Consider the following 27915-nt stretch of genomic DNA (forward strand, 5'->3'; position numbering starts at 1 on the left):
TCCGTGGCGCGAAGGGGAGGTGGTGGTGCGGCGGCCGGGAGGGACGGACGGACGGACGGACGGAGGGTGGCGGCAGGAGGGCGCCCCTTCCCCGGCGGCGGGCATCGGCCTGCCCTAAGAGCTTCTCGGAGGGGAGCCGGCAGCGGGGCAGCCGCCATGGGGGCCGGCGGCGGGCTGGGGCTGGCGGCGGTGCTGGCGGCCGCCGTGCTGTGCGGGCCCGGGGGGGCGGCCGGCCGCGTCCTCAGCGGTGAGTGCGGCGGGAGGCGCGGGGGGAACGCGGCGCTCACAGGAGCGGGAGTCCCCGAGGGGAAGGACTGGCACCAAACCCGCTCGTTAAGTGACCCGCGTGTTGGAGGCGAGCCGTGAAACCTGCTTCCGAGCGCTCGGCGGGGGCTGGTTCGGCGCGCCCCGGCCCCGGCGGCTTCCCCGAGGGTCTCGCCGCAGCCTCGGCTTAGCGAGCGTGTGCGGCCCGGCCGGGCTGCGCTGCGCTGCGGTGGGCTGCCGCACCCCCCCGGGCTGGGAGCGGCAGAGTGTCGGCGCTACAGAGGCAGAAAGCGAGGCTGTCAAACTTCTGCAGCAGTCTCAAGTCGGTTCCTGCCGATACGGCGTTGTCTTGCACGCGCAGAGTTTTGGATTTGATTGACTACCTGCATAATCTAGCTCCGTTTTAACTGTTTAAAAAGATAAAGCGTGTGCCTCCTACAGCGTCTTTCTGAGGAACACGTAGATTCGTTTGTGTCTTCTTTGTTTGTATTATCGTTAGGACGCAAAAGCAAACTTTTAAGAGCATGCAGTATAGTTTTGTTATGTATATCTACAACTTTCAAAACTGAGAGGAAGACAATACTTCAGAAATCTCTATCTAATGCTTGATCTTTGGCTTAATTTAAGAGCTGGAGGATCGCATTGTTTCTTTCCAGCACACAGGTGCATATGCTCAGGAGCTGCTAAACTTAATGAAAAGGCTATTTTTAATGCAGTTAGGGTCAAACCCTCCAAGCTAAAGGTAATGGGCTCTCTATGTGTGCAAGCAGATCTAGACATTTGTCGTGGTATCAACAAAGATTTACACACTTGACTGCTTACACACAAGTTGTGTGTAAATCTCTGTATATGCAGGTAAGAACATGTGTCTTCATAAACTGATTCCAGAACAATGCAAATTATTTGTATACAGTTGTTTCAGAGGCTGTAATGGCAGCATGTCAAGAAAACTTTTCTGTAGGTTTTATTTTTGTAGCAAATACTTGGTTGCTATATTCAGATAACTTTCTTAGCTGCTGATAGAATACAGTGACTGACCATTTTGTTGATGTCTTATTTGAAGCAAGTTCACGAGCAGAACTGAGATGTGCTGTTGGGCTTTTGGTGAAACTATCTTCCAGGAAACAATAGCTAAGTAGCAGTACATTTTGAAAAAAGCTTGCCTGTCTGTACTGTCAACTGTACAGTCACATATGATACAGTAAAGCTCTTAGTTTAACAATTTATATGAATACTATGTAACACTTATTTTCAGGAATAATGAAGATTACTCATCAATGAGAGGCATTTCACATTAGTAGTCTCCGTGCAGGGGTCCACGTGTGGCTGAAGAAACCAGAGCTGAAGCTTCTGCATAGAAGTGACATATGTAGCAAACTGAGTAGAGGTCCAGCTTTTAAAACAATGCATAATATGTGTATATGGCTTAGTCAAACTGTTCCTAGATGTGTATAAGGCTTTGGAGTTTGATAGAATACAGGCTCTCTACCCCATATTTCCCTGAAGCATTTCAAAGCATGTGATGAGTCTTGCGTCACTGTATTGTGCAGCTTATGCTTGCCTGGTAGAATACAGGAGAGGATTTGAAGCCACTTATGGAAGGAACCATATATGTTATGTCAGGTATATTAGCTGACGTTGTATTCATTAGATAAAGATTGTCTAGACAATAACAGCTAAAGATAAGCATACTTACATGCTTATAGCAGAATATTCTGAAATACTGGCAGGAGAACTCTCTTTTTATCTCCCCTCTCAAGGATCCCAGCCCTATCCTGCCACATGCACACGGGTAGGGCTGGTACCAGTAGTAGTTGGCATTTATTCAAAAAAGGAATAGTACTATTGAATTACTGGGCAGAGCGTGCTCTCCACCTGACTTCCATCTAGCTTATCTGTCTGCCTTATATAAGAATTGACAGTTTGGACTTAGAGGCTCACATTTAAAATCATAAGTCTACATCTTAAACAGACATGTTTCTGTAAAATCGCTAATTTATGCTTCAGTCATGATAATCTGGAATAAATGGAAATCTCACTGCTCTATGTGTTCCAAATAAATATGTAATTCCTCTCACTTGCAAAGAAACTGTTCCTGAAACTGACTTGAGTGCTGTTGGACCTTGTGGAAAGATTCCCATTTACTGCAGTAAGTTTGCAGCAGACCTAGCAGTAATTGCAAAATTGCAACCATTTTGGCCCCAGTGTCAAGAGGGCAGAGAAGGAAGTCTACCTTTTCAAAATGTCATTTCCCCAGGTAAAGGTTTCCTGTTTCTTTTTCCAAATATGTTTATTTTCCTAGGATGAAATGAAAATGATTATTTACATCAAACAATTCACACTTAGGTGTTATTTCTTCGTCATATTTAATTTGGGAATTGAAGTAATACAAATGCTTTGTAATTTTTAGTGTAGTTAGACAGATGTTTTGTGAGCAGTGCTTGCAGCCTCCATATCAGAATATCTAGTCTTGCCAGAGAATTGATTCTTAAAGAAAAAAATCAAAGCAGGCTCAGGAGAAACTGCTGAGTTTGCCTTGCTGTCCCATGACATCATGAAGAACATGAAGTGATGATAATGCAGTTTGCAAAGATGCAATTACTTTAAGTATCTGTTGGGCAGGAAAGATGCAAGCTAATCTTGTTACTAATCATTTAACAGCCTATGTATTAATCATAGTCGTTATACTTTAATGGCTGCTGTTTGCTGTCTTTTTGTATTTCTATGGCTTTTTAAATTTTGCCCTTTGCTATTGCTATGCATCAGTAGCAGATTAAATACTGGTATGTATTGCTTTAAAATCCTGTATCTATTGTGGTGTAAGAGTATTTGGATATATAAAACACCAAATGAAGAAAAACATTTGGTGGGTCATGAAACAAGTGCCTCTAAACTATAGGCTTATTTGCTTCAGATGCCTTTAAGGATGTGGATATGTTCATTCGTACAGCTTATGACCAGATTTGAGTTGGCCATAAAATATTGTAAAGTAAGATAATTAAAGTAGTATCTTCATGGGTAATGAATTGAATAGAGATAACAAACCCTTTCTAAAAAGGCCCAATTTAATTTAATTCAACTGGCTTGGCCTGCTTATTACACCTGAGTTCTGTCTGTCAGACTTGAAGTATTTTCTGTAGATGAAACCTTCTGCTTATGTTTTGGGGGGCATGGACTGTTAATTTTAAGCTCTGTTTATAGCTCAGAATTTGAGAAAGTATAATTTGAAAAAACACTGCCAGTCTCATCTACAGGGTACACATGCAACAGTTGTGTATTGAACACAACATTTTGTTGTGAAGCCCAGCATTTGGTTCTATACTACAAAAGCTTTTAATGGACGTGCAAGCCCACGTGGTACAAGATCTTTTTGTTCAGCTATAGGTCTTGGTAATCACTAAAGCTGAGACTAAGAACTGCAAGGGAGGGTGGGCTTTTAACTCTCCCAGATTCCTTATTAATTCCTTTCTTTATGGACCTATTCTAAGTAGTGTCTTCATGGGTTCAAGTCAACAATCTAAGTTCTTAAAGTGGAATGAGGTGATGACTCCTGGATATAAAACATGTTTCTACTAAACACGCTTTGCTCCTAACCAAGAAATTCCATAACATCCTGTGGAAGGACACTTTGCCATACGTAAACTGCTCATAATGACTTTCTCTTTGCAAATCTGTCATGCATCAGAAAAGAATGTATAGTACTAATGGGAAATAAGTAAGATGAAGCAATGACTTGATAGTAATTTCTGCACTATAATCCTGTACTCATACCTGTCACTCACTAGTTAGAAATTGAGTCTCTTGCTGAAGCAGTCCCCACTCTTACCACTGACAGACAGTAAGACCTTCTGTTCCAAGCAATCTTAAGGAATACTGAGTCCTAACTAAACAGTTGGCATAGCTTTGACGAAATCTAAATGTAACTATAGTATAACACTAATCACTCAAGGCTCACTTTGTAAGCAGTGAAGGAAAAAAAAAATAGTATTTTTAGAGCGGGATTAATTTCATTTTAACCTAGATCTGGAAAATACTGCAGCTAGATACACCCTGAAAATGCCTGTTTCTTTCAGTTGTCTACACAGTGATGTCAATGAACCAGCTCAGATATGGACAAGTACATTGTGAATTGCTAAATTTTGGTGAGGTTAAACCTGCTCTGTATATCTTAGCAGTTTCTTCACATACAGGGTTGTATACCTGTGATATGAATTAACCAATTATGCTTTACCTCCATTTGACTATTTATAAAGGAGAATTTACCCTAAGAGAAAAATATTCTAACTTATTTCTCCTCCCCTTAAAGGTCTTTTCTATTTTTACCTTAAGTGAACTGTCACCAATTCTAAGACTCCATGTGGATTGGCTTTTCCCACTTTTTTAGTAGAAGGTGAATTAACAAGGACTTGCCTGTTGCTTTTTTAGTTGTACGACTGCTGCAAAAATGTGGGCACTCTGTTGCACTCTTGTACTGAGATGCATATAAGGTGTCCCACCCTAGGAAACTTTGTCTATAAACCAAGGAAATTAATATAATTTCACATCCATATATATAAATTTTACTTACATCTATGGCAAATACAGGTAATTTGGTAAAAACATCCATGAAAATACAATTACTTGGAAAAAGGCATTCAAATTTCACTGAAAAAGAATAAGAGAATGGATGATGCTTGCTCTGGATAATGATTCATGAAGAGTATCTTTTAATGACTGAATATTTATGAACTACTTCTAGAGACAAAAACGAGACACGAGCAATCAGCAGGAACTCTCAGTATTGCTTGAATTTGTGTTGAGGGAGTCTACTGAAGTATATAAAACTAAGTATGTGTGAAAGTGTCTGCTGGTTTGGGACAGGAGAATGAGAATATTCCCTGCTCCCTTAGGCTGGCACACATTATACATAAGCCATTCAGACTCTATAGTTTTTGTGGGCTATTCCACAACCTGCTAACAACAACTTATTAGCTGCCATGTTACGTCTGTCTTAAAAGTATCTGGGAAATCTGTTCTGGTCTTCACAGTTATGCAGAAGACTATTGATAAAGGGACTTAATTTGCCAGTCTTGTCAGTGTTTGTGTCAGTATTTATGCTTTTTTTAATTAAACAGCTGAAAGGATGGAAATGACTGGTGTCTTTAGGCTGTGATAGATAAAAAAAATTGTTTGTGAGTGTATAAGACTTCTCAGATAAATGAAAACAGTCAAGCAAAACCACTGCTAACAGCTTCAGCAGTCAGTGTGTGTGTGTTTTTTTTTTAAATTTTGGTTAAAGAATCCACATCCTGGAGCAGACTTGTAGATGTGTAGATCTTTCTAAGTCACCTTATTTCCTCTTATTTTGAATAGGCTTGAATAGATCGATTGACATTTGGGTGTTATCACTGGCCTCCCTGCTTGTGTCTGTGGAATTGAATAGGGTTATTTATACCTGTGAAGAGTGTTACACTTTGAGTAATTTTGCATTTTTTTAACAAACATGATTCGTTGTTAGGGCCACTGACATCCTGAGTAATACTGCAAAAGAAAATGTTTGTGCTTCATCTCCTATGCTCATAGTGACATTTCTCTTGTTGCTAATTGAGAAGGTGCATAGTGTCCCACACTGAAATGCAAGCCTGTCGCCTCTGTGGATGCTAGCTCTAAGTTTCTAAGTGCATTGTCCTCATCGTGCCCAATGAGGCGAAGGAGCCTACATTGCTCACAGTGACAATGTCACTAGACCTCTCAAAGACAGACAAGGGAAGAATGTAGGTCTGATACCAGTCTCTGTTCCTTCTTAACGTGGGAAAAGGGAAGTTAACTTGCAATTTTTAAGGGGTTGTTTTGCCAGCTGTGTTGGCACTTTGCGTTAGCCTCTAGGGCAGTGCCGTTTTGCACTGGCCCCTTATAGAAGCAAATGGCTGTCTGCCATAATCAGGACTGTGATATATATGCATAAAGGTCACATGATCAGAAGAGAGAAAAACCATTATTACAGGAAAAGCTAAATGGATCTCAGGTTTTACATTTATAATGTGCCAGATACCTGAAACAATGCTGATGCCAAAAAGTAGGTATGTTTCACTTAGAAGAAAGGAAAGCCATCAGGGCTTTAATGATTTGACCACGTCAGGGAAAAAGTAGTACTTTGGAAATACTTTACAGATTATTTTTTTTTTGACTGACATATCACTTGAATCCATGACTAAAACTGTTTCATAAAAATGGTTATTTTCCAGTTGAAGATGCTTACCCTGTATTAATTTACATAATTGTAATCGTATGTTTTCCTGCAAGGGTGATTATGGATGGTGAAGTGTTTATTAGCTTCTTACGAGACTTAGACACCAAGCTACTTCTCTACAGCTTCATTATCAATGGCCTGATAGCCCTGCCATGTGTGCCAGGGCTGAGAAGCTAACTATAAGAAATAAATGGTTGTGGTGGGGTTTTTTGTGAAATTAATGAATAAGCCTGTCACTCCTTGGTGAAGATGGCAGCCTTTCATGAGGGCAGGTATTCCAGTTCCCAGTACCTCAAGAACAAGCTGATCTCTGAAACACCACATCCCTGACTTCGAAAATCCAAACAAACTTGTAGTGTGCTCTGGGGAAGACACGTCTTCCCAGTGCTTTATTGAACACAATGAAAAAACTTATCTATGTCTTGTAGGACAAGGAATTCTTGCTAGCATCTTTCCAAGATCTAAAACAGTGCCGATTCTGAGTACATAGAGGCTTTAACAAATCTCCCCTAAAATAATCTATTTATATCAGTACCTGTCATCAGTGTTCGTATGTATGTTTCTTAATCACCTATTTTACTAGCCAGCTATCTTGCAGCAATATGCGGGGAAGCAATCAGATTTCATTTTAATTGCATTTGTATTCAGCTAGATGGCAAAATCCAGGTGTTAGTGATAAGTAATATTCTTTAATATTCAAATTAGAACTGCCCAATGCTCCTTTACAAACAGACTGTCTCCTTTCTTATTGCTCAGTTTTGTGAAAGTATAGCTATTATGGGTCTATTCAGAACAGTTGTTATTCAGAAATAACCAAGTCAACTCCTTATCCCCAAAAGCTCTTGGAAACACAATAGCATAATTAGAAAAGGCTGACATACAGGTGAAAACTCAATTTCAGCAATAAATTAACTGAGAAATCACTTCGCATGGCAAATGAGAAAATAAAGATGATGGGGATGGGGCTGGGACAAATGCTTCTTAGGTAGTTTCATATTCTGCATAACTGTACTAAATCTCTGTATGAATGGTGTCATACAGTTATTTTTAGTTACCACTTCCATTGTCTCCTGTCTTCTCTCTGAAAGAGTTGCAATAATCCTAGAGATGGCTGTTTGGCTGGTGTCTGAGAACCTCTATCATTGTCTTTGCTGATTCACAAGATATGGTATGGTTAATGGCTAAAGATAAACTGGCCTGTGTTCGAGAGATAATAGAAAGAATCTACCTTTTACCTATTTTTATACATGCTATCTCTGCATCTATAATTTTTACATGCTAATGCCTAAGAATTTAGTAAGAAAGGCACTTCATTACAAGTATTGTAAGAAGTCTGGCTAATAGGTGAGCTTTGCTTAAGAGAGGTTGGGGCCAGCCTCTATTTTAAGCCACTTTAGATATTTTCTACATGCTAATGACTATATGATGTATGCATAATGATGTATGTAGACTGTCTGCCTGTACATATATCTACCTGAAGTACAGCTACTTAATAGGTGTATGTGGCCCTCAGTTATCTTATATAAGCTTAAAAGGGACTTGGAACCTTTGAAAGTTTTTTCACAAAAGAAAAATCACTTTAGAGGAATTGTATTGTGACAGTTAGGCATAACCCTAATCCAGAAAAAGTATAAATCAATAATGAATGCCTCTTTGCTTTGCAGACTTGGTTATTAGGAGGGTGAGAGGAAAAAGTACCTATTAAGGTATGGAAGTGTTAGCGGTGAAGGTATTAATACAGATGCAGGCTGGCATATGATCTGTGTAGCAGTTCATAATTGAATGGCAAATTTGTTAGCACATGGAATTCCTTAAGCTGCTCAGGAGCGTGAGCTGAGCAACATCTGTGATTTGAATACTGACTCAGCGAGAGAACAATGTGTCTTCAGTATTACAAACTTTGGGAGAGAAGACAGCAATTTGCTTTTATCATAAATGAAGACAGAATGTAATTATGAAATCTTATCACAGTGGTATTTTTAAAAAAGTAATGAGTCATCGAAAAACCCAAATTAAATTCAGTAGATGGACACAAATATGATGCAGTAAAACATCAACAGCAGTAACATAATATATCAAAATGTGACCAGCAGCTGAACCCAATCAAAAGCTGACTGGATAATACAAAGGTCAGTAGACAAGATGCATCAGCTTTGAATCAAAATGTGATTAGGAAAATTTAGTCCCTTTTAGCCTGGTCATGTTCTGGAGTGCATTACTGGGACTTGGCATGGAGCACCCTGTGACACGGGGACAGGTGAAAACAAATTGTGACCAGTGCCCTGCATGCTGGTTACACAGCCCCTGAGGTGAAGGTGCTCATGCAAGCTCAAGACCAAGACTAGTCTTCATAACACAAGCAGAGAAATATTATCTAGCCAGTGGAATATTTTGGTTAATTTACGTAGGTTTTTGTCTTGCTGTTATTTCATGATCACTTAAGTCCTTGTGTCTATTTTGTTACTTTACTTTCGGAGGCCTCCATCAGTCTCATGCTGACCTTTGGGCCTCTGGTTAGTGCTAAATCTTTCACATTCATTTGTAGCAAATGCTTCTCTATTTTTTGCTGAATCCATTAGCTTGGAAAGGGAAAAGTCACAGTATGAAATAATGGACTTTTCTACAGCAGGCTTTATGTATTCCTTTGTTCTCCCCTCACATGTGCTATGCACGTGCAGTTGCTGTTCCCCACTAATCTATGTGGATGCTAATGATAGCAGACCCTGGACTGTAGGTTAGTGTATGAGGTTCAAGAGGAAGATGGATAGGATTTACCAGCAGGGAGCATATCTTCTACCTGACATCTTCAAAACATCTAGCTGAGTCATGTTCTTTACTGAAGATAACCTTTGGGTGCCTTGTGGTCTGGGGGGGTGTAGTTAGCACTGAGCCTGATGCTCTTAGGGGTATCAGTCTTTGAGATGGGTACTTTATCAGTAATTCTAAATGACAATTTGCTAGAAGTCTGTCATGACAGACCTAAAGAGACCTATTATTTCTGTTTAATAAAGCATCATTATTAAAACACAATGGAGATATAATTGATTGAAATACTAGCTAAGAATTTGCTTCTTTCTCCTTTTCTTGAAGGAGATTTTTTTTTTCCTGCAGAATTATCTGCAGAAATTTTTTAACTAAGTATCAAGTATTTAAGCTAAAGCTATCTTTGTTTTAATGTTGATGTCAAAACATTCTACTGTGGAGCTGCTGTATGACACCCAAGGATGAAAACTGGTCCATATGAATGGAAATGGTAGCTAGCACTTCTTAGAGCAAGTACTTTACACTTGCTTTCTTCAGCTAATAGGATGGTGAGACAAAGTGAGTGCAAGGGAATTTCAGCCAGGTCAGGTTCTCTGCAGTAGGCAACTACAGCTGCTAAGGCTGAGGGAGCAAGGCCAGAGGTATGTTGTATGGCAGATGTGTGTAGGAGAGGTAGAAAGAACAAACCTGGAGACATTTCCATTAAGGAAACTGGGGAGACCTAATCTTGCAGTTTTGCAACTGGGGGAAGAAAAAAGTCTTCTGTCTGTCAAGTTTGTTGTTGCTTTGACACAGCACTCTTCCCTCAACAGGCAAGAAAGCAATTGTTGATGAAAAGGTAAGGTGTGGGTTAATGCCACCCAGCCAAGGGTGCGTTCTGCCTATTTCTATGCCTAATTCAGACAAGGGTCTGGGCGGTTCTGCCTGGGTGAGGGAAGGAGGGCCAAGGATTAAGGAGCTGATACATTCCCTGAAAGGAAGGGTATAAGCACTCTACCTTCACATCTGCAGGGAGTCAAGTAGGATTAGCTGAAACCTCAACTTGTCTAAGCATTTGTAAGGGAAAAGAGTAAGAATGAGTTCTTAGATCTTACTAAATTAATCAGTTTGGTCTTTGGTCTCATGCTGAACGGAGGACTAAATACACTAACGTGCTTTTCTTTTTTCCTTTCTGAATACACTGTGATGAAACAATGTTTTCCTTGATGTTTTCTTTCATCTCTCAAGCAGCTCAGGGCAGATTTTCTGGAAATGATGTAAAGGCCTAACTTGCCTATATTTATTCACGTTGTGTAGTATCTTAACTTGTTTCATTCCAAGAGATTTGCTTACAAATCTAGTTTCTATTCAGCTGTGACAGAAAAATTGGAATTCAATCTATACGGCTGAAATAGCAAATGTTACTTTAGAATTAACAGTGGAGTCTTGTCTGCTGCAAAGATTTTTTTTTTTTGAAGAAGGTAAAAAAGCCCATAGTTAATGTTTCCATACTTCTCTGCTATACAATGTGGTCCATTCTGACATTTTTCACTGGTAAATTATTTCTGCTCTGTAGTTCAGAAATTAGTACTGAGAAAAAAGCTGTAAAAAATGAAGCTTGAAAACTTGACATCTCAGTGTGCTCCAAGAAGAGCACTAAAATGTCAACTATTTGCCAGCTATTAAGGCACAACTGCAGTTTTCCATTAACACATTGAACTAGCTCCACTACAGCAGATGAAAGTCCCCTTCAAAAGAAGAAAGAAAAGATTCAGAGTAGGTCATTGCCTATACACAGAGACTAAATTAACTAGAACAAAAAAAATTCACAGCTTCTTCCAGAAAGTGTACTACTCTGCATCAGATATTTCATTCACATCAGATGGGTCTTAATGCCAAATATTTATTAGTTTCTTGCTGTTTTCTCTGTTGTTTTCTAGAGGTATATTCTTGTACAAATGATGACCCTGTAAGGAGGAAATTATTTCTTGTTATTTCTACACAGGTGTAGAGAGCAACAAATGAAAGTAGTAATTTAGGAATTGGACTGCACACAAATTTTCACTTGTTCAATTCTTTCACTTTATAATACTTGATTTTAGAGTTACTTAACCCTGCGTGAACATGTGCAATAGCAACAGAATCCCGAAAAATTATTCAGATCAGTTTAGGGGAAGAAAAAAAAAAGCCTTCACACAAAGTTTCAAGATTTTAATTCACTAAACATTTCATATAAACCCCTGGGTACAGATTAGACCTTCACGTCTGTATTCTGGATCACTCCAAGGAGACTTCCTGCTCTGAGTGCACAACAGGGGCAAGCTGTTAGTGGACTCCACAAAATGAACATGTATTAGAGGCTGCAGTGGCAGCTATCGAGCAGCTCTTCTGCTGTTGTGCATCACAATGTCTGCCCTCCCCCTCCCAGCTCTATGGAGTTCCACTTGGTTTCTTCAGCTTGCTGTAGTTGATGGAGCTGAGCCTTGACAGTGATGCGTCCTCCGTATTGGACCAGTATACAGCAATTTATGGCTTAGGGACATGATTCTTTTAGAAGCTCAGAAACAGTATGTACCATTTGGCAATGTGAGTCTCTGCAGGAGCGGACTGGAAGATAAGTACACTGAAGAAGCTTGGTCAGTTATCCAGCAAGGACTAATTTTTCCTGTTGGAGAGGTCATTTGCTTGAGGATTTGGGAAAAATCAGAAGAGCAGAGACTGCATGAGAACAGAATGAGAGGGGCACTTCAGCCACCTGAGAAACACACGGGGAAGGGGAATGGATGTATGTGTTATGGATGGAAAGCTAGCTGTTTTCCCCATGAAAGGGAGGCACTGCACAGGAGTTGAGATCAGTAGTAGCCAGCCCACTGATGTCAGTGGGTTGAAAGGTCCTGCATGACTGAAATCATGACAGGGATATTTTGATACCTGAGTTTGCTCACAATTTCCTACTTGGTATCGGGGAGGAGTATGTACCCAGAATGAAAGGAATAGTAAAAGTGTACTGCTAAAAATTGTCTGGGAAAGAAAAAGAACAAGGCAATAGACAAAGGGTTCTCTGTAATTCTGTATATACATCTTGAATTAATGGTTTGAATCCAATCTTTAGTTACAGGGAGAAATTATTTGTGTTCTACATAATTCAGTGGTAGCCTTTGGATGCTTGCACTGCTATGTACATATGTGTACTCTGGCAATGAGCCATAGTCACTCACCCAGTGGTAAGGATTAAAATGTTGAACAGCTCCTCCTTCACTGTGCACTCAAACCTGTCAATGAGACAGAGCTTCTGGGGAAAATAAAAAGCATTGTGATCATGTCTGCAGAATTTGAATCGCAAGGTTATAGATGAAGGGAACGAGCTGTGATTTCACATGCAACTTTCATTCTTGCAGTTCCTACTTCTGAGCATTTAGAGTTATCACTTTGTTAATTTGATAATAGGCGTAGTTTTTCTTTTTGTTCCAAGAAGTCTTATGGAGAAATCCATTATTTTATATGCATCTGTAACAAAGGGTCTGCTCCTTGATTCTTCAGGATCATTGCCCAGCTAGGACTGTGGATATTATTGCATTCATGGATAGCAAGGCTCTAAACTGATATGAATAAAGGGAAATGGCAGGAAAGGAATCGGAATGTACACAGCATTGTCAGGACATTATCAGAGAAAGACCAAATAGGTGGTCTCCCTGCTCTCGGAGCCTGGCTTTTTCTGCAGATATCTGTGGCACAAGCTTGTCCTTACATTAGGTTATTCTTATTCCTGTGTTATTTTGGCAAATTAATTACTAATAAACAAGTAGCCTTTCAGAAGTCTGTTTGCCAAGCCTAAGTAAGAATGAGACTGCAAAGACACTTCTCATGCTGACAGTCTTTCTCCCAGATGAACTTTAATAGGGTGTCATAAAGAAAAGGTTTCAGAGATAACTTTTTTGAGAAAGGTTACAAGAATCATAGGGATAAACTATGTTTAGTTTTCTAGTGTTTCCTACTGCCCCTATAATTTAAATAGCTTTTCACAATAAAAAGATCTCCAAAATAAGATGTAAGTTAAGATTTAGTGGAAAAGCATGAGATGATCCTGGTTCTACATTCCTGTGTTCATGCAGCTTTGATACAGTCTGCATGTTCTTTGCAAATTCTTGAAACTGTGTTGTGTGCAAAATAGAGAAGTATTCAATCAGCTCTTGGGCTATATGCAGTCTACTATGGGAAGTGTGCTACTGTGTCATTCAATATGAAAATGAAGCAACACTAAAGCAAGAAGAATTAATTTTACTGTATCTTTCACGCTTCTTTGTTCACTTCAATGTTTATTTTTTTGTGTAGAGGAAAACACCACCTTAAACTTAAGTACAGCTTAAGTTATAGGATGATGTTGCTGTTTCCCAGTGACAAATTAATTTTTTTAAGGTAAAAGAGGATAAAACCTGTTCAAAGGTAAAGTCAAAGGTTACTTACATGAGTCTTGTATCGGTGTTTGCTTAAGAGCGGGAGTAAACACATAAGCGAGTGTGTTCATTCCACATCTTGCATGTGTTGAATAAACTCTAGAGACTTTCACTAGCTGAAGATGATGATGATTATTTTTCCTTTTTAGGAACAAGATATGGGTCTGTCTTAGCCAAAGAACTGGAAGGAAAAAACCATTATTTTGTCATTTAGCTTTTGATTCTTTCCACAGACGTGACTCTGAAGGGCAAATAAAAAAAAAATGGTGTGAATGCAGTAGAAATAGTACTTTCTGAAGGCATCACAGGGCTTATTTATGGTGTCTGGATAGTATTGTGATACCTGCTAATATCTGGAGTTGGTTGGCTGTGTTAAGGGATGTTAAGATGATGACCACCTCCTCTAGCACCTCCGGTCCCAGGACTCCTCCTGCCTGACCGTGGGTGCCCACCCCGGTACCCAGGGCCTCTCTCTGAGCTGAGGGATGTGGCTGCCACTTCCCCTTTGCTCCCTAAATCAATGAAACCTGAGCACGTATCCCAGCACCACACAGACAGGACAATGATGCAGCCATCACACAGATGGCCACAGACAAGGCACAGCCTTCAACAGCAGCCATGTGCAGGACCCACAGAACACTTAGGCAGCCAAGTCCCCTCCTCCTTGTCGGCTGGTAGAGATAGAAGGTCACGAGAGAATACACGCACCCAGACCCACACACTCTCTTCCTCCTTTAGATGCAACCACCTGCTTTTTTGCATTTCCTAACTCTATATGGTCCCTCATCAGATTGCATAGTCCCACCAACCACCCCAACATCTTGGGTCCCCAGGTGTGCATCCTTATGAACTTGCAAAGTCCTGTTTGCCTGTGGTTTCTTGATAGCCCACCAATTCGTGTGTCTAACGAGTTGGTTTTTTTCTTTTTATTCCATTAAGTTTTCCTGTCAGGTTTGTAACTCTGTTTTGTTGAAGGCTTCCTGCTTTTCTCATTATCCCTTTTTGCACTGCAAAAGTCATTGACCAGCACAGTTAAAGGAGCAGACGCTCTCCTTCCACACATGCTTACACTTTATTTAGACACATTAAGGCAAAAAGCAGCTACGAGATCCTTGTGAATACACCCTCTCAAGGTTAACAGAATCAAGAAAATGCTAGCTGCTTCTTGCCACTAAAATTGAGTATTTTAAACATTTTTTTCTGATCAGATAGCTTTGTTACCAAATAGAAGTGAAGTTGGTCCATTAGCATGAAATGGTTAATAAAATACCCTCCAAACAGATCCTGGCTTTAACAGAGGGGCCTGATGGTACTGTCATTAAAGTAGAGAACATCCTTCTAGAAGTTAGTGGGAGTTCTTAGTGTCTTGGAGACTTTCACAGGTCTTGGGAGGAAAGCCATAGATTCCCATGGACTGTGTAATATTTGCAATTTAAATTAAAGCTGAGGTTTTCAGCAGTGTCACTGTATCGCTGTAGGCCCTTTCATAGATGGGCACGAGAAAAAAACCCTACTGTCCTCCATCGCTGTATGGATGCTGTGGTTTTTTTTTTTACCTTCAGGTGTGATATTCATTAGTATACTCTAAACACACTCATATTTGTATTTTTCAGGTCAAAAGGTGTGCTATGGTGACCTCAAGCGTTCCTGTTACAAGTTAGCTTATTTCCAGGACTTGTCTAGACGAGTGGGCTTTCAGGAGGCCCGCCAAGCCTGTGAAATTGATGGTGGAGCTTTACTGAGCCTGGAAAGTGAAGCTGAGCAGCAACTGATAGAAAACATGTTGCAAAACCTCACTAAGTCAGGCTCTGGGATTTCTGATGGTGATTTCTGGATTGGGTTGTGGAGAAGTGGTGATGGACTAGCCACCTCAAGCGCTTGCCCTGATCTCTACCAGTGGGCTGATGGAAGTATTTCACCATTCAGGTAAGTCTGTAAAACTGCTTATTGAGAAGGTTCCATGGAAAGAAATGGAGAGTGAAATGCCCAGCAAGTCTTCTAGAAAGAAACGTGAAGACTTGGTGTCCCATGAAGTTAGTAGCATCCCTCCTTAACTTCTCCAGATAAAGGGGAGCTGGCAACGAGGGCTGTAAAAGGATGTCATAGTCTGGCTTCAGCCTACAGTTTTCTTTGCTCCCATCTCATGAGTTTGCCTCTGTACAGCTTTTGGAGTTTTTTTGCCCCACATAGAGGATATAGGATGTGGTCTGAGAGCAGGCAGACAAATTCTGCAAGGCTCTGGCCACCTTGAATCAGGGAGCCAGCCACCAAGTAAATTAATGCATGTTATTTAGTGTAAATTGTTCCGTTTCTACCCTGTCTTTTGAAAATCCTTTAATTTCTTGATTAAGCAAAAGACCAGAGTAGCAGCAGCCCACAGGACTCGGCACATCAGGACAGGTAAGAGTCAGAGAGGAAGGAAAACAAGTGGCAGAGCAGTAGGATGTTATTTCTGCAGAGCTGTTTCGGTCAGACTGTTTTTGAAGATCCAGAGATGTGGAGCCCAGGCCCTAAACTCCTTTCACAGGGGAGCTGTGGGAAATGCAGCATATCTTTGAAGAGGATGGGGTCGTTGGGGTTGATGTATTTTCATTGATGTAAACTCCTTTCCTTGGCATCCTGGTGAAGCTTACCTTCAGAGCTGAAAGTCTGTCTTTATGTGTACCACTAGAAATTGGTATACAGATGAGCCTTCCTGTGGAAGTGAAGCCTGTGTTGTGATGTATCATCAGCCAACTGCAAACCCTGGTCTGGGAGGGCCATACCTTTATCAATGGAATGATGATAGATGCAACATGAAGCACAATTTTATCTGCAAGTATGGCCCAGGTAGGTGAAACTAAAGTTATATTTCACAGGTGGGACACTTAGGAAAAGAATTGCCCTCTGTTTTGTGAAGGAATCTCCAAATGTCTTGTGGCCTGTGCTACCAATTCCTTTGGTGTGTGACTGACTGAGCTGATATTTACCAGGGCTGCAGTATATCAGATCTAGTGGTAATTTAAGTAAACCTATCTGTATCCAGTTAGAATGTTTTCAAGGTTAGCATCACTGCCATGCATTCCCAGGTTTACTTTGATTGAACTCATTCACTAGGTTTTTTTTTATTCTCCACAAAGTTTTTTTAAGTGACCATTTACTACTTTCCTTGCTTGTTATCAAGTGGGATGGTCAAGGCATCTCTTGGTCCTACTGTAAAAAAATTACAGTATCCTTGCATCTTCAGGCCTCTGATATTTTATACCAACTTACGTGTGGTGGCTGTTTCTAAAAGTTTTAACATAAAGAAAGAAAAATAGAAGTCTAGAACAGCAGAATGAAAATTCTGCATTCATACATGTAGATGTATAGATATGAAAAGCAGATGCATACTAGTTCAGATGGTGAAGGAAGAAGCCAGATCTTAAGGAATTTGGCTGTACTTCCAGACATGACATAGGTTCTGTATATGTCAGTAGAGGAAACATGAAGTATAAACTGGAACTTTGTGCAAACAGAAGGACCTGAAAAGTAAACTTTCAAGTTGAGTCTCTAACAGTTTCTACTTCTGGTGGTACTTACAGTAAATGAAAACATGTTTTCAGCAGGATCATGCAAATATTTTCAAATAATTTCTGGTGTGTCTGCTTTTCAAAAACTAAGCTGAAAGTCAGAATCCGTATGAAATCCTACTCCTAGCAGCTATTTGACCTAATTCTGTGGTTTCCTACCTGCTTTCTCTAATCTCATCATCTAGTAATAATCACACTCTTTGTAGAGATCCAGGCTATTTTCTTCTTCCAGTTTTGGTGGATTTTCTTTTCCTTCAAACTTCAGCTTTCTCACTGTCTGATATCTTAAAGGAGATATTAATGGCAATTAATATTGCAAGAAAATATTAAATGCTTGGAAGGCTTGATATAGCCACATATTTTAACCCCACTCCCCAAATTTGTTTCTGCTTCTAATGACTATCACTCTCTTATGGTGATCATGTATCATCTTGGTCACACAGACTGTTCAGGAAACTGATGTATATAATTTTATAACTTTTACAACTAATCACAATTATTTATATTGTGTTCTTGTTATTTCAACAACTTAAAATATTTTTAAATAACATTCTAATGTCAGAAAATGCAGGTTTGATTAAGAGGGCTCAGTTTCAAATATATTTCATATCTTTAAAAGCAAACAGATTTAAGTGAAATAATTATTCTGTAATAGTGAACTACTACCATTCTAGATGTGATAATAGTTTTTTCCTATTGCTTTCACCATCTGAAAAAATGCCGAGTATTTTGGATTGGCAGAAAACAAAGTGATAACAGTAAAAATGAAAATGAATATAGATTTCTTTCACTATGTAGAAATAGATTACTAGTGTATAATGAGGCATATAATAAGGCAAACAATGTATACATAGATTATTATTAGGACTGACATTGTTAAGCAGCTAAATACAGTGCTGGCTGCGTTGTAGCTATTTCCTTTTCAAGCTGTTGGAATTGTGCTCTTTAGGAAAAGAGGCTGTTCTCCAGAAACGTATTTTTCTATCACATGGAGAAGAAGAGAAGACACATAAATGTATATAAATAGGTATATGGCATTTCTTTCAATGCCTGAAGAAAGTACCACAGTCTTTGTAAGAAAATTACATTTGCTATCTAAAACCTAGTGAGACTTACAAATGACCTTTCCCCTCCCCCATAATCACTGTAATATCTTCAATGTCAGCCATTTCGGATGCAAAATGCATCCATTTTACCAGGAGTATTAAAGTGGCACATGCATATTGAATTTCACTTTGTTATTTGAGTAGATTGTTTTTCACAACTTTCCTGTCTGTTTTGAGTATATGGTGCATGATACCAGTCTTACGCCAAAACACATCGGTTGTAGATGACCATGATGAAGTTGCATGTAATTGTATCTACAGCAAGTTCAGGGCAGTGCTTATTAGGCAGTCGTACTCAAGCAGCAACCACATTTCTGATAGTCAATTCTGTTTTTCTAAGCCCTTTTTATAGCACCTCACTTGACAGCATTTACTGTTGCAATGTTCAGTCTGGCTTTAGATATATTGATCATTCTGCAATCTTTAATTCTAGGTTGGTAACTGCAACCACGTTTAGTTCCTATCCAGATCCTGTAGGTTTGATTATGGAATCGGATTAAAAACTCATCTCTTATTCTGCTGTCTAGCGCCACCAACTCAGTCCTTCGTGGTATTTTGATATCCTTATATATGGCCAAATGTAGCTATTTTTTACCAGAGTAGATGAAATAACTGCCTTTGTTCTAGTAGGCTTTGTTGCTCCTTCGATTTCTCCCAGCATTTTGTGTTTACCAGGACACTTGGAACTGCAGATTAATAGCAAATAATATTACTTTAATGTTATGATAAAGGCATGGTATTCAAACAATCATGCAGATTCCACTCCTATGCCCATCCTTTCAATATGAGGTAATTATTTCTGTGATCTTTGTAAACTCTTAGTTATAACAGTAGCCACAAGTAAACTTGCAAGCCTCTGCAATACAGCTCAAAGCCATGAAGTGGTTCTCCAGTTTCTGATGCATTACAAGAAATATGATACTATTGTTCCTTTTTTGGTAATTTTACTTCCTTATGTGATGTGCTAGTACACACTGCCTGTGATTTGTATTTTAGGGCTGCCTATTGCAAATCCAAACTATATAAAGCTGACACTGAACTTCACAGCTGATATCTAACTGTCTGTAAGCATTATTTTGAAAATTTGAATAAGATTTAAGTATTAATCAAGAAGACTTCCTATCATATTGTTTTAGGATCATCTGCACAAATTAAACTTTGAATATGTTAGGAGTTTTATTTTCAGCACAAGAAGTTAGAGGTTTCAGTGATTTAGCCAGTAACCTAGCAGAGGCCACCAAGAATTGGAACTAGAATAAACTATACCCGTTTCCTAAAGAGCAAAAAAGCAGGATCTAGAAGTGATTTGAAACTAGTTTGCAAATAGTCTTTGGTAAGAAGATTAAATTAATTAAATGAAGAATTACACAATTTATTGTTTTGGAGAATGTATCCATTTCTGTGATACTGCATGCAAAATAATGAAAACATCTGTTTTATTACACACACTTCTTCAACAATTGATTTCAAATATTGATTTAACAGATAATGTCTTAGAAAAAGAATTAGGAGACAGAGCAGAGCCAGATTACGGTAAGAAATTTCGAAACATTAAATTGAGTTCCAATGGTAAATACATAATTATAAGGATAGTTTACTAGAATCTCCAAAATTACTCAAATTTAACAGCCATGTTTTAGAACTGGAACATAGGAAAAATTAATCCTTTAGAGAGCAATAGCTAAAAATATATGGCTATTGTTCAGAATAGCACTGCTCATAATTCTTGTTCCAGATGTAATCCTAATTTTGCAATAAAACCTTGTTTACGAATTTATATCCAGCAGTTCAGTCAATTCTGAAAATGTTCATTTTTCCAATATGATTTAGGATGTAGTTACTATTAATTTATTTGACAACATAACAGCCGTATTTTGTACTCACTGTTTTCCTAAAATGTCTGGTGTCCTTTTTAGGTATTTTTCCAACAGTGCCAGCAGGGAATACTTACGACACAAGCAAACCAGAAGATCAGTATCATGTTATTGCTACTGAAACAGGTAATGTGTTCATATGTATTGAGTGTTCTGGTAAAAATATCAACAGTGGACTCAGTTAAATTAATCTTTAACAATTTCCATTATGGTCACTGGGAGGAAGCAGTGTATTTCCCCAGGAAGTGCCCTGAAAAAGTATACTCTTTAATAACATTTCAAAAGTTTTAGTCAGTCCTCTTCGTAACTGTGGAAACAAATTATTTCCACGTCTCCCAGAACTTTGATCCAAATCTACAGTTTAGCAGTCCTTGAAATCTGCACTGTTCTCTCTGACCCTGATGAGTCTCTGTCAAGGTGCAATATTTAACCAGTGTTCACCCAGCTGTAGAGCGTCTCCTTCTGGGCTGTGGTAACCCATGCCTCGCCTCTCTCTATCTCCTCCTCATGTCTTCCCCAACCTGTGTAACAAACATATGGTGCCTACATTAGCTTTCATATCTGATATCTGGGGCTCACAAAAAAGGCACAAATTATATCTTTCCTAACAGATAGACCATGAAGTTTTCAGTTATCTGCAGAATAAACACTCTGCCATGGCTCCCCCAAATACCCTGTGTGTTAAGAAATACCATATGCTAAAAGGAGTTATATGCTTTCCTGAGATTTCTAGCAGAGATGGCACTTCATATTTTGAAAAAGGATACCTACTGTCTAGGAGCTCGCCGTAATGCTCCCAGATCCTTCATTTGGTGATTTATGTCCTGAATGGAGTCCTGTTGTTCATGAAGAGTTATAACATGGCCTAAACTCAAGGAATTAAACATCTCTGAGGAACAACTCAGGATTTTACAGGATTACAGCATGGGATTATGGAAAGCTGGCGCTCCCTTTCCACACTTGTTGGCTGGATTTGAGCCATTTTACTAACTGATGTTCCCATTGTTTATAACTCCAGAGGAATGAGTATATTCAAGAAGTGTATTTTGAAATCACTACTACTATTTTTACAAACTATACAAAGACTTATCTGAAACTTATAAGCAAACCCAACCTGAATATTCACATTTATTCTTGCTAGTGAAAAATATGCTCAAAAGAGGACAATGGGTACGAAAGTCTCCACAATTTGTACATAAAATGTATACTGTTATAAAACATGGGCATATAGTTACTGAAAAACAGTCAGACCCTTTCTGGAAGTTCTAGACCCCATCCTCTTATTCTAGGCAAATAATAGGGTGCCACCTTGTACCATTTCCCACTCCTTTTGCCCAGGGACCTGCAGGGGAGCACCTTTAGCGCTCTCCTCATTAATTGAGGACAGTGTACGTTTGTCTTTTAAGGGAGATGGGGAGATGAGCAGGGTTTGTTCCTCTTGTGGTCCTGCATGGGTGGGAATCCAACATGTGAGGGCCAATGAGTAGACAAGTTACACGGGCTGTAAAAATAATAGTCTGTGAAATATACTTTCTTTAAATATTTGAATTTTCAATTATAAAATTGGAAATCTCACAATGATGCACATAGAAAATATCAGAATTTAAATCCTTAAGATATGTTTTGCACATTGCTGGAGATGTACTATTTTATTCTTGATATTTCTGAGTCATCTTTTTGGAGCTCTTCCTATAGAAGGAATGTATAAATGTTCTTTTGTGTCATTCAATGTATTTCTGATATTTTACTCCAGATTTTTACTCCTGTGGTTAAGAGTATTTCAACATGGGAGACATTAATAAGAAATTTTTGTCTTGTAGGTATAATTCCAAATCTAATTTATGTTGTAATACCCACTATACCACTACTGTTGTTGATACTGGTGGCTTTTGGGACCTGCTGTTTCCAGATGCTTCATAAAAGGTAAAATATACTAATCCAAAATGGTCTTGTAATGCAGAATTCATGTTTCCATTGGCAAGCTATTCATACTGAAAGACTGCTTACATCTGTCCCCAAATATGCAAATAAGCATCTTTTCATCTATTTAAATCGAAGTAGTTTAGAGCTGAACATTCATGATCAGGCTTTTCCACAATACACAAATAGTTCCAGGTCTCTCAAAGTATGCTGCCATTAGGAGTTCACCTGTTTCTGAAGAAGGTATCTTTGCTGACTATTTGATATACTGAGCTACTGTCAGCACTTTTACTTCACGTCTTCCATCACGATTACCACCTGTGCAGCATCTGGGCTTTGCGGAATAGTAGTGGGATCCTCACTGATACAGGGCGAAGTCACGGACTCATCTTAGTTTCTGACCAAAAATGCAGTTTTTTCCAAGGATAAAACTAAGGGCCAGCAGCTGTTTAATGCTGTTTCAGTGCACATCCCATATGAGCAACATATGGGCCCCTGGAGCAGACAAATTGAAAAGAAAATGCAAAAACATGTTTTGAGCCGCATACCAGTGCAACTCCTTTGTACATCGTGTATCTGTCAAAGAAGATGCATAAAGTACATAGCTCTGTGTACATAGATGTAGTATCAAACAGATGTATTATTATGCAAATTGGAAACATTTCAGCCTATGAAGCAGGATATGTCTTGATCCATGCTTTAAAATTCTTTGGACCTTTTATCTTTCTCAAAATATGATATACTAAGATATGACAACATATAATTTTTTTTTTTTTCTGAAACTTTCTAGGATATTTTTCATTCTCCAGGTTTTTTCATGAAGCCTTCTCAAGTAAAAGTAATCCAGAAAAGTTTACATTGAAATATATTTTATGGATAAACACTCTTTTAGTAAAATAACGAGTAATTAACAGATGCACAAGCTGTTATGTCTCTTGAAGCGCAGGCATGCTAGTAAGGAATATGACATCACTCTTTTAAGAAATTAGGGGAAAAAATTCCTCCTTACTTTTAGCCTCTATTTTTTATTTGTGGTTTTAATTTAGCATTTTCTGCAAACAGCTGAAAAGCCTTATTTCAAGTGAGAAAACACTCCAAATGTCAAATCTGCTTATACCTGTATGAGTGAGGGTACACTGATGTTCACAGCACTCCTTAGTGATGTGTCTCATTGAAACAAGTGAACGTAAAAGGTATTTTGATGGTGGTCTGCATCACATACTAGATTGTCTGTTATGCACTTTCCTATAAAGAAAAGGTAAACGTGCATATTCCAACCTGACTTATGGTAGGCAAATTCATTGTTGTGAAAGGTTGTATCCAAACCTACATTCTGGGGCTGTAGAAGGTTGGAAACTCAAAGCAATGAGGAATAAAGGAATTGTATGTGTAACAATAGCAATTATATAAGTAATCTAACTCTGGAACCCTTGTACAATGGAGCTGGATTTCTTGGTAAGTATGACATATGTGTTCATACCTTTTCTGGCAGCTCTTTCCCTCCCTAGAAAAGGTTCAGCTCTTGAATACTCCTGGGAAAACAATGAGATTCATGGCCCACTGAAATCAATAGAAACAGTAGTGTTGACTTCAGTGGGCTTTGATCAGGCCTGTGATGCTATAGCAGTTCATCCAGAAGTGATTCATCTGAACGTCCGAGACATAAAAATTGCATGACACAGACATTGGAAATTCAGCTTGGAAGATTGTACTTTTTCTGTTAGCTGATTAGTTTGGTAGACTAAATGATAAAAAGATCAGGGAGAAAATGGACTTGAATCAAAACAAATGTTTTTTTTCGGAATGTTCATTTTGGGTTGCACCAAAGCTTTTAATTAAAGAAAGTAAAACAAATTTTCTTTAAAATTCATTTAAGTCAAAAGAGAATATTCTGGTATCACAAAAAATGAAGTCTTCTTGCTTATCTGTTGAAACAGAACTTTGTTTTTTAAAAAAAAGTTTCCCCATCTATTTTCAGTTATATTTCCACATATGACCTACCTTGTGAATCATTTCGGTTCATCACAAATATGCAGTTCTTGGGTAAAAAGCAAATGAAAAAAAAAGGCAGCCACTTGAACTGATCATCTGGACACTGTAGAGCTTTAGCAAAGGGATTGTGTCCTGCTGGGGAAGGAGGGATCCCCAACTTTCCAAATGAACCTGACTTCTCATTCTTTTTTAGGCTTCCACAACATGGTGACCTTTCCTCTGAAAGCCACAATCCATGGCCAACCAGGACATGCCTAGCTTGAAAGGTCATGATTAATTTTGCCTGGCATTGGGCTCTTAAAGGGTAGTAATAAGGCAAAGCAAAACATCTTCCCTGTAGCTAGTAGAAATGACCAGCTCATTCATGCTTAGATGCTCTCCCTTTCATTTCTTCCAGGGAAGCAAGGAGAAACTGCTTCAAAGACCCATCTCCATTATCATCTGAATGCCTTGCAGAAAGTTTAAATTCCAACCTGGTATATTTCTCAGTTTCTATGATTGCATTTGATGGTCAAAACAGTGATATGCTCAAGCTATTTATTGCATCTTCCTCATCTTTCTTACTAAAACTATTTCCTGAACCAGATGTATAGCTGTTGAAAATCTGCGTAGGTTTGCTGAAGACAAGCTCATTATATACAGCTAAAGTTCTGATCCCAGGTATTCAGAAGTTGTGCCTGCTGTGTGGCAAGAACTTTCCATTCAAAATATTTTGCCATTAATTTACAAAATATGCCTGATTTTGCTGTATTAATCTGGAAAGAAGTAGTGAATCAATATCTTAAAGAAAGAAGTGCTGAAACGACTTGATTCATTGTGATTGCTTTGTTTATAGCATTGTGGCCTGATCTAAAGTCCACTGAAACCAATGGGAGTCTTTTCAATTACTCCAATGGGCTCAGGTACATAATGCATTACTTTGTAGGACTTCAGAGGTAAGTCTGGAGGGGCTAAAAACTACTGTACCATCCAGCTCCCTCAGAGTACGTTTTCAATCAACTCAGGCTCACGTTTACTCACCAGGAAAGGAGTAAAACTGAATCTATAGGACTGTTGGGATCTTGACTGTCAGGTTTCCAACTTACAGAATTATGTAGGGCTACTTATCCTCTGGTTTTTACTTAATTGGCAGTAAATATCAGTGTGAAATATTCCGGCCAGAGACTAAAACATTTCGATTGAAATGCAGCTGCAGTGGCTCATGAAGTGCCTTTTCTTTTCAGTAGACTGCAGTGCACTGTCATCTGGCATCTAAGTGAGGGAAGGTGGTGTGTTGTGACAGTCACAGAAGAGATGCTAGCCATGTGGAAAGACTGGCATCAACTTACAGGGTACCTCAGGGCTCCCCGTAAAGATTAGAGTGAACATTTTTGCAGTGCTGCAAAGCAAGTGTGTTTGGAACCAGTTTTATCTTTTTTATTAAAAAACCCAGACACAAAAACTACTATTGACAGTTTTGAATGAAAACTAGGCCTAAGGAAGCTTTCTACCAGTCATTCATTGCCAGGGGTCTGATTCATGTGCCATTACTTCATTAGCAGTTAGGTCAAGCCCTGATGGGGAGAGGCTTTCTGGCGTACCAGTACATACTGGTACCTGTTAGTGTACTGTGGTCGCAGGGGTGCAGCTCTAGGATGTTCATGGGCAGGGTTGCAGTAGCCCCCTGGGGTGGGTGGGCTGCACCCTGAGCACACCAGACATGGGCTCAGGGGTGTCTGTGCTCCCATCCCCCATAAGTCCCCCCCAGACAGGGGAAGCTCCCAGCCTCCCACTACCGTGGTCAAACAGTGTCCACACCCGTCTCTGACAAGAGCACTCTGTATGAGTAGGTGTGGGTGAATGTGAACTGAAAAAAGGGAAAAAATAAATATGGGCCAGGTCAGTTCAGTTCCTGGGAGGAGTGCTGCTAAGCAGGGTGGTCTGGTAACTTTGGTAGCAGTTGCTTACCTTGACCCGCTGCTGCGGTGCTATGTTTGGTGCAGCATCGGCACAGCCCTTTTGTGGATGGGGAACCTGTGCTATGAAAGCAACAAAGACGGCCTTCAAATAGGGGATGAAATACCCAGGTCTGATCACAAACCTGAATCGGGACCACAAAGGCACACATGCACTGAAAATAGTTTATATTTTTATTTTTCAGTAAAGGAAGAACAAAAACCAGTCCAAACCAGTCTACACTATGGATTTCAAAGACGCCTAGGAAGGACAGTAGCATGGAGGTATAACGATTTACTGACTGAAAACAAAGCAAAAATAACATTTTGCAGTCAGGCTGTATTATAATGTCGTCAAAGAACATTAGCTTGGAATGGCTTGAAAATGCAAAGGATCTACACGAATGAACAGTAAGCTCCCCCTTGAGGCAAATGTTCAGATCATTTTTATATAATGTTTGATTATTAATTCAGTAACGAAATATGCCATGCTAAATAAAGGGTATGTGTTTATTTTGCTAAGAGGTGTAAGTTAGCTAGTTGTGAGCAGTGAAATGAACAGAGCATCTGAAGTTTTTATGGGGAAATATCTACAATGTATATCAGTTCTAAGATTGTTTGTAGTTAAACAAACCCTTTTTGTTTCCTTTAGTCTCTCATGCATTGTAACCTAGTTGATGTACTGTAAATGGAACCGACAATTTTACAGTGTAACAATTATTTATCTTTGCATAAATGTTTGATACAAAATATTTGTTTAGTATTTATTTGCACATTTAACACAGCTTTTTTATCCTCAGGCACACAAATTATTTTATTATATATTAGAGATAGCCACCATGTTGTGACATCGATCTGATGTGGCAAAATTCAAGGATTCATAGAAGTCATTTGATCTCATATAATGAATCCACTTTGCCAGAGAATGACCATAACTTTTTGACATATTGTTCCAAGGTCAACATAAATTACTTGGCAAGTGATACCTCATCAATGAGGTTCTTTGAAGGCAGCCGTTAGTTGTTATTTAAGTAAAATATTTTTTACTTTTTTTGAAGAAAAACACAATATCACAATGGACAAGAGTGTAGATGCAAATTACTTGTTTCAGTAAATCGATGTAAAAAAGTCATTCAAGATAATTTAAATATAGCTAATAGTTTGAGGGATAATGTAAAGTTGGATCAAAGAGAAGACAAATGGCTTTTCTTGGAAGTGAAACTAATAGATTGATCCCAACATTACTGAGACTATTAGCTAGAAAAGCATTTGTTATCTTAATTGATAGGCAGATTTAGAGGTAAGCTTGATGCATTTAAAGTCGTCTTTTAGAGTTTTATTAACATCATTAATGTCCATTCTCTTTGGTTCCTTAAGAGGTTTCTGTGCCATAAGAATGATTTTGCCAGTCATTAGGAGTAGATCTTGGGGTGGCAGCAATAGCGCTCTGGCTGGTGCTGCAGCTGAGAGTTAAGGGATTTTGCTGCAACTGCAGCAAGAGTTCAAGAGCACCAATTCATGCTAGCTGGCTTTCCATTAACACAGATGCAAAACTACTGCTAGGTGAAAGTTGCGGAGAGGTGGACAGAAGCGAAAGCATATTACTCTTTGGGTTGCCTATGCTGTGCTAGCTGATGTTGACCACAGTTTGAACTTCAGAGGCAAATCTGTATCAATTTTTCTGAGTAAAGGGAAAAAAATTTAAAGTTCAGTACCACTGATACTAATTGTACAATGTTATTACTGAAGCACCGTAAAGTTGCTGTTCTGCCATGTTTTTAATTCCTCTTTGAAGAAGCCGCCTTCTAAGTTCAGATTAAAATATTCTGTAGTTTCTCCAGTCAGTCAC

General features: G+C 39.0%; 1 protein-coding gene across 4 annotated transcripts; it reads left to right on the top strand.

Annotated features, from left to right (window-relative positions):
• Window positions 1-26818, top strand: CHODL (chondrolectin). Of its 4 annotated transcripts, XM_064470070.1 has the most exons (8): window positions 1-247; window positions 15303-15615; window positions 16361-16518; window positions 19832-19879; window positions 20263-20346; window positions 22041-22143; window positions 24530-24608; window positions 26273-26362. In XM_064470070.1, the coding sequence occupies exons 1-8, from the start codon at window positions 157-159 to the stop codon at window positions 26273-26275; spliced, it is 879 nt and encodes a 292-aa protein (XP_064326140.1). In that variant the 5' UTR covers window positions 1-156; the 3' UTR covers window positions 26276-26362. The 4 variants fall into 4 exon arrangements, with proteins under 4 accessions (XP_064326140.1, XP_064326134.1, XP_064326156.1 ...); XM_064470064.1 differs by lacking the exon at window positions 24530-24608 and having other exon boundaries at window positions 26273-26818; XM_064470086.1 differs by lacking the exon at window positions 22041-22143.
• Window positions 26819-27915: the final 1097 nt, after the last annotated feature.

The sequence above is a fragment of the Phalacrocorax carbo genome, chromosome 1 (genome assembly GCF_963921805.1).
Source record: "Phalacrocorax carbo chromosome 1, bPhaCar2.1, whole genome shotgun sequence".
In the NCBI taxonomy this organism is placed as follows: Eukaryota; Metazoa; Chordata; class Aves; order Suliformes; family Phalacrocoracidae; genus Phalacrocorax; species Phalacrocorax carbo.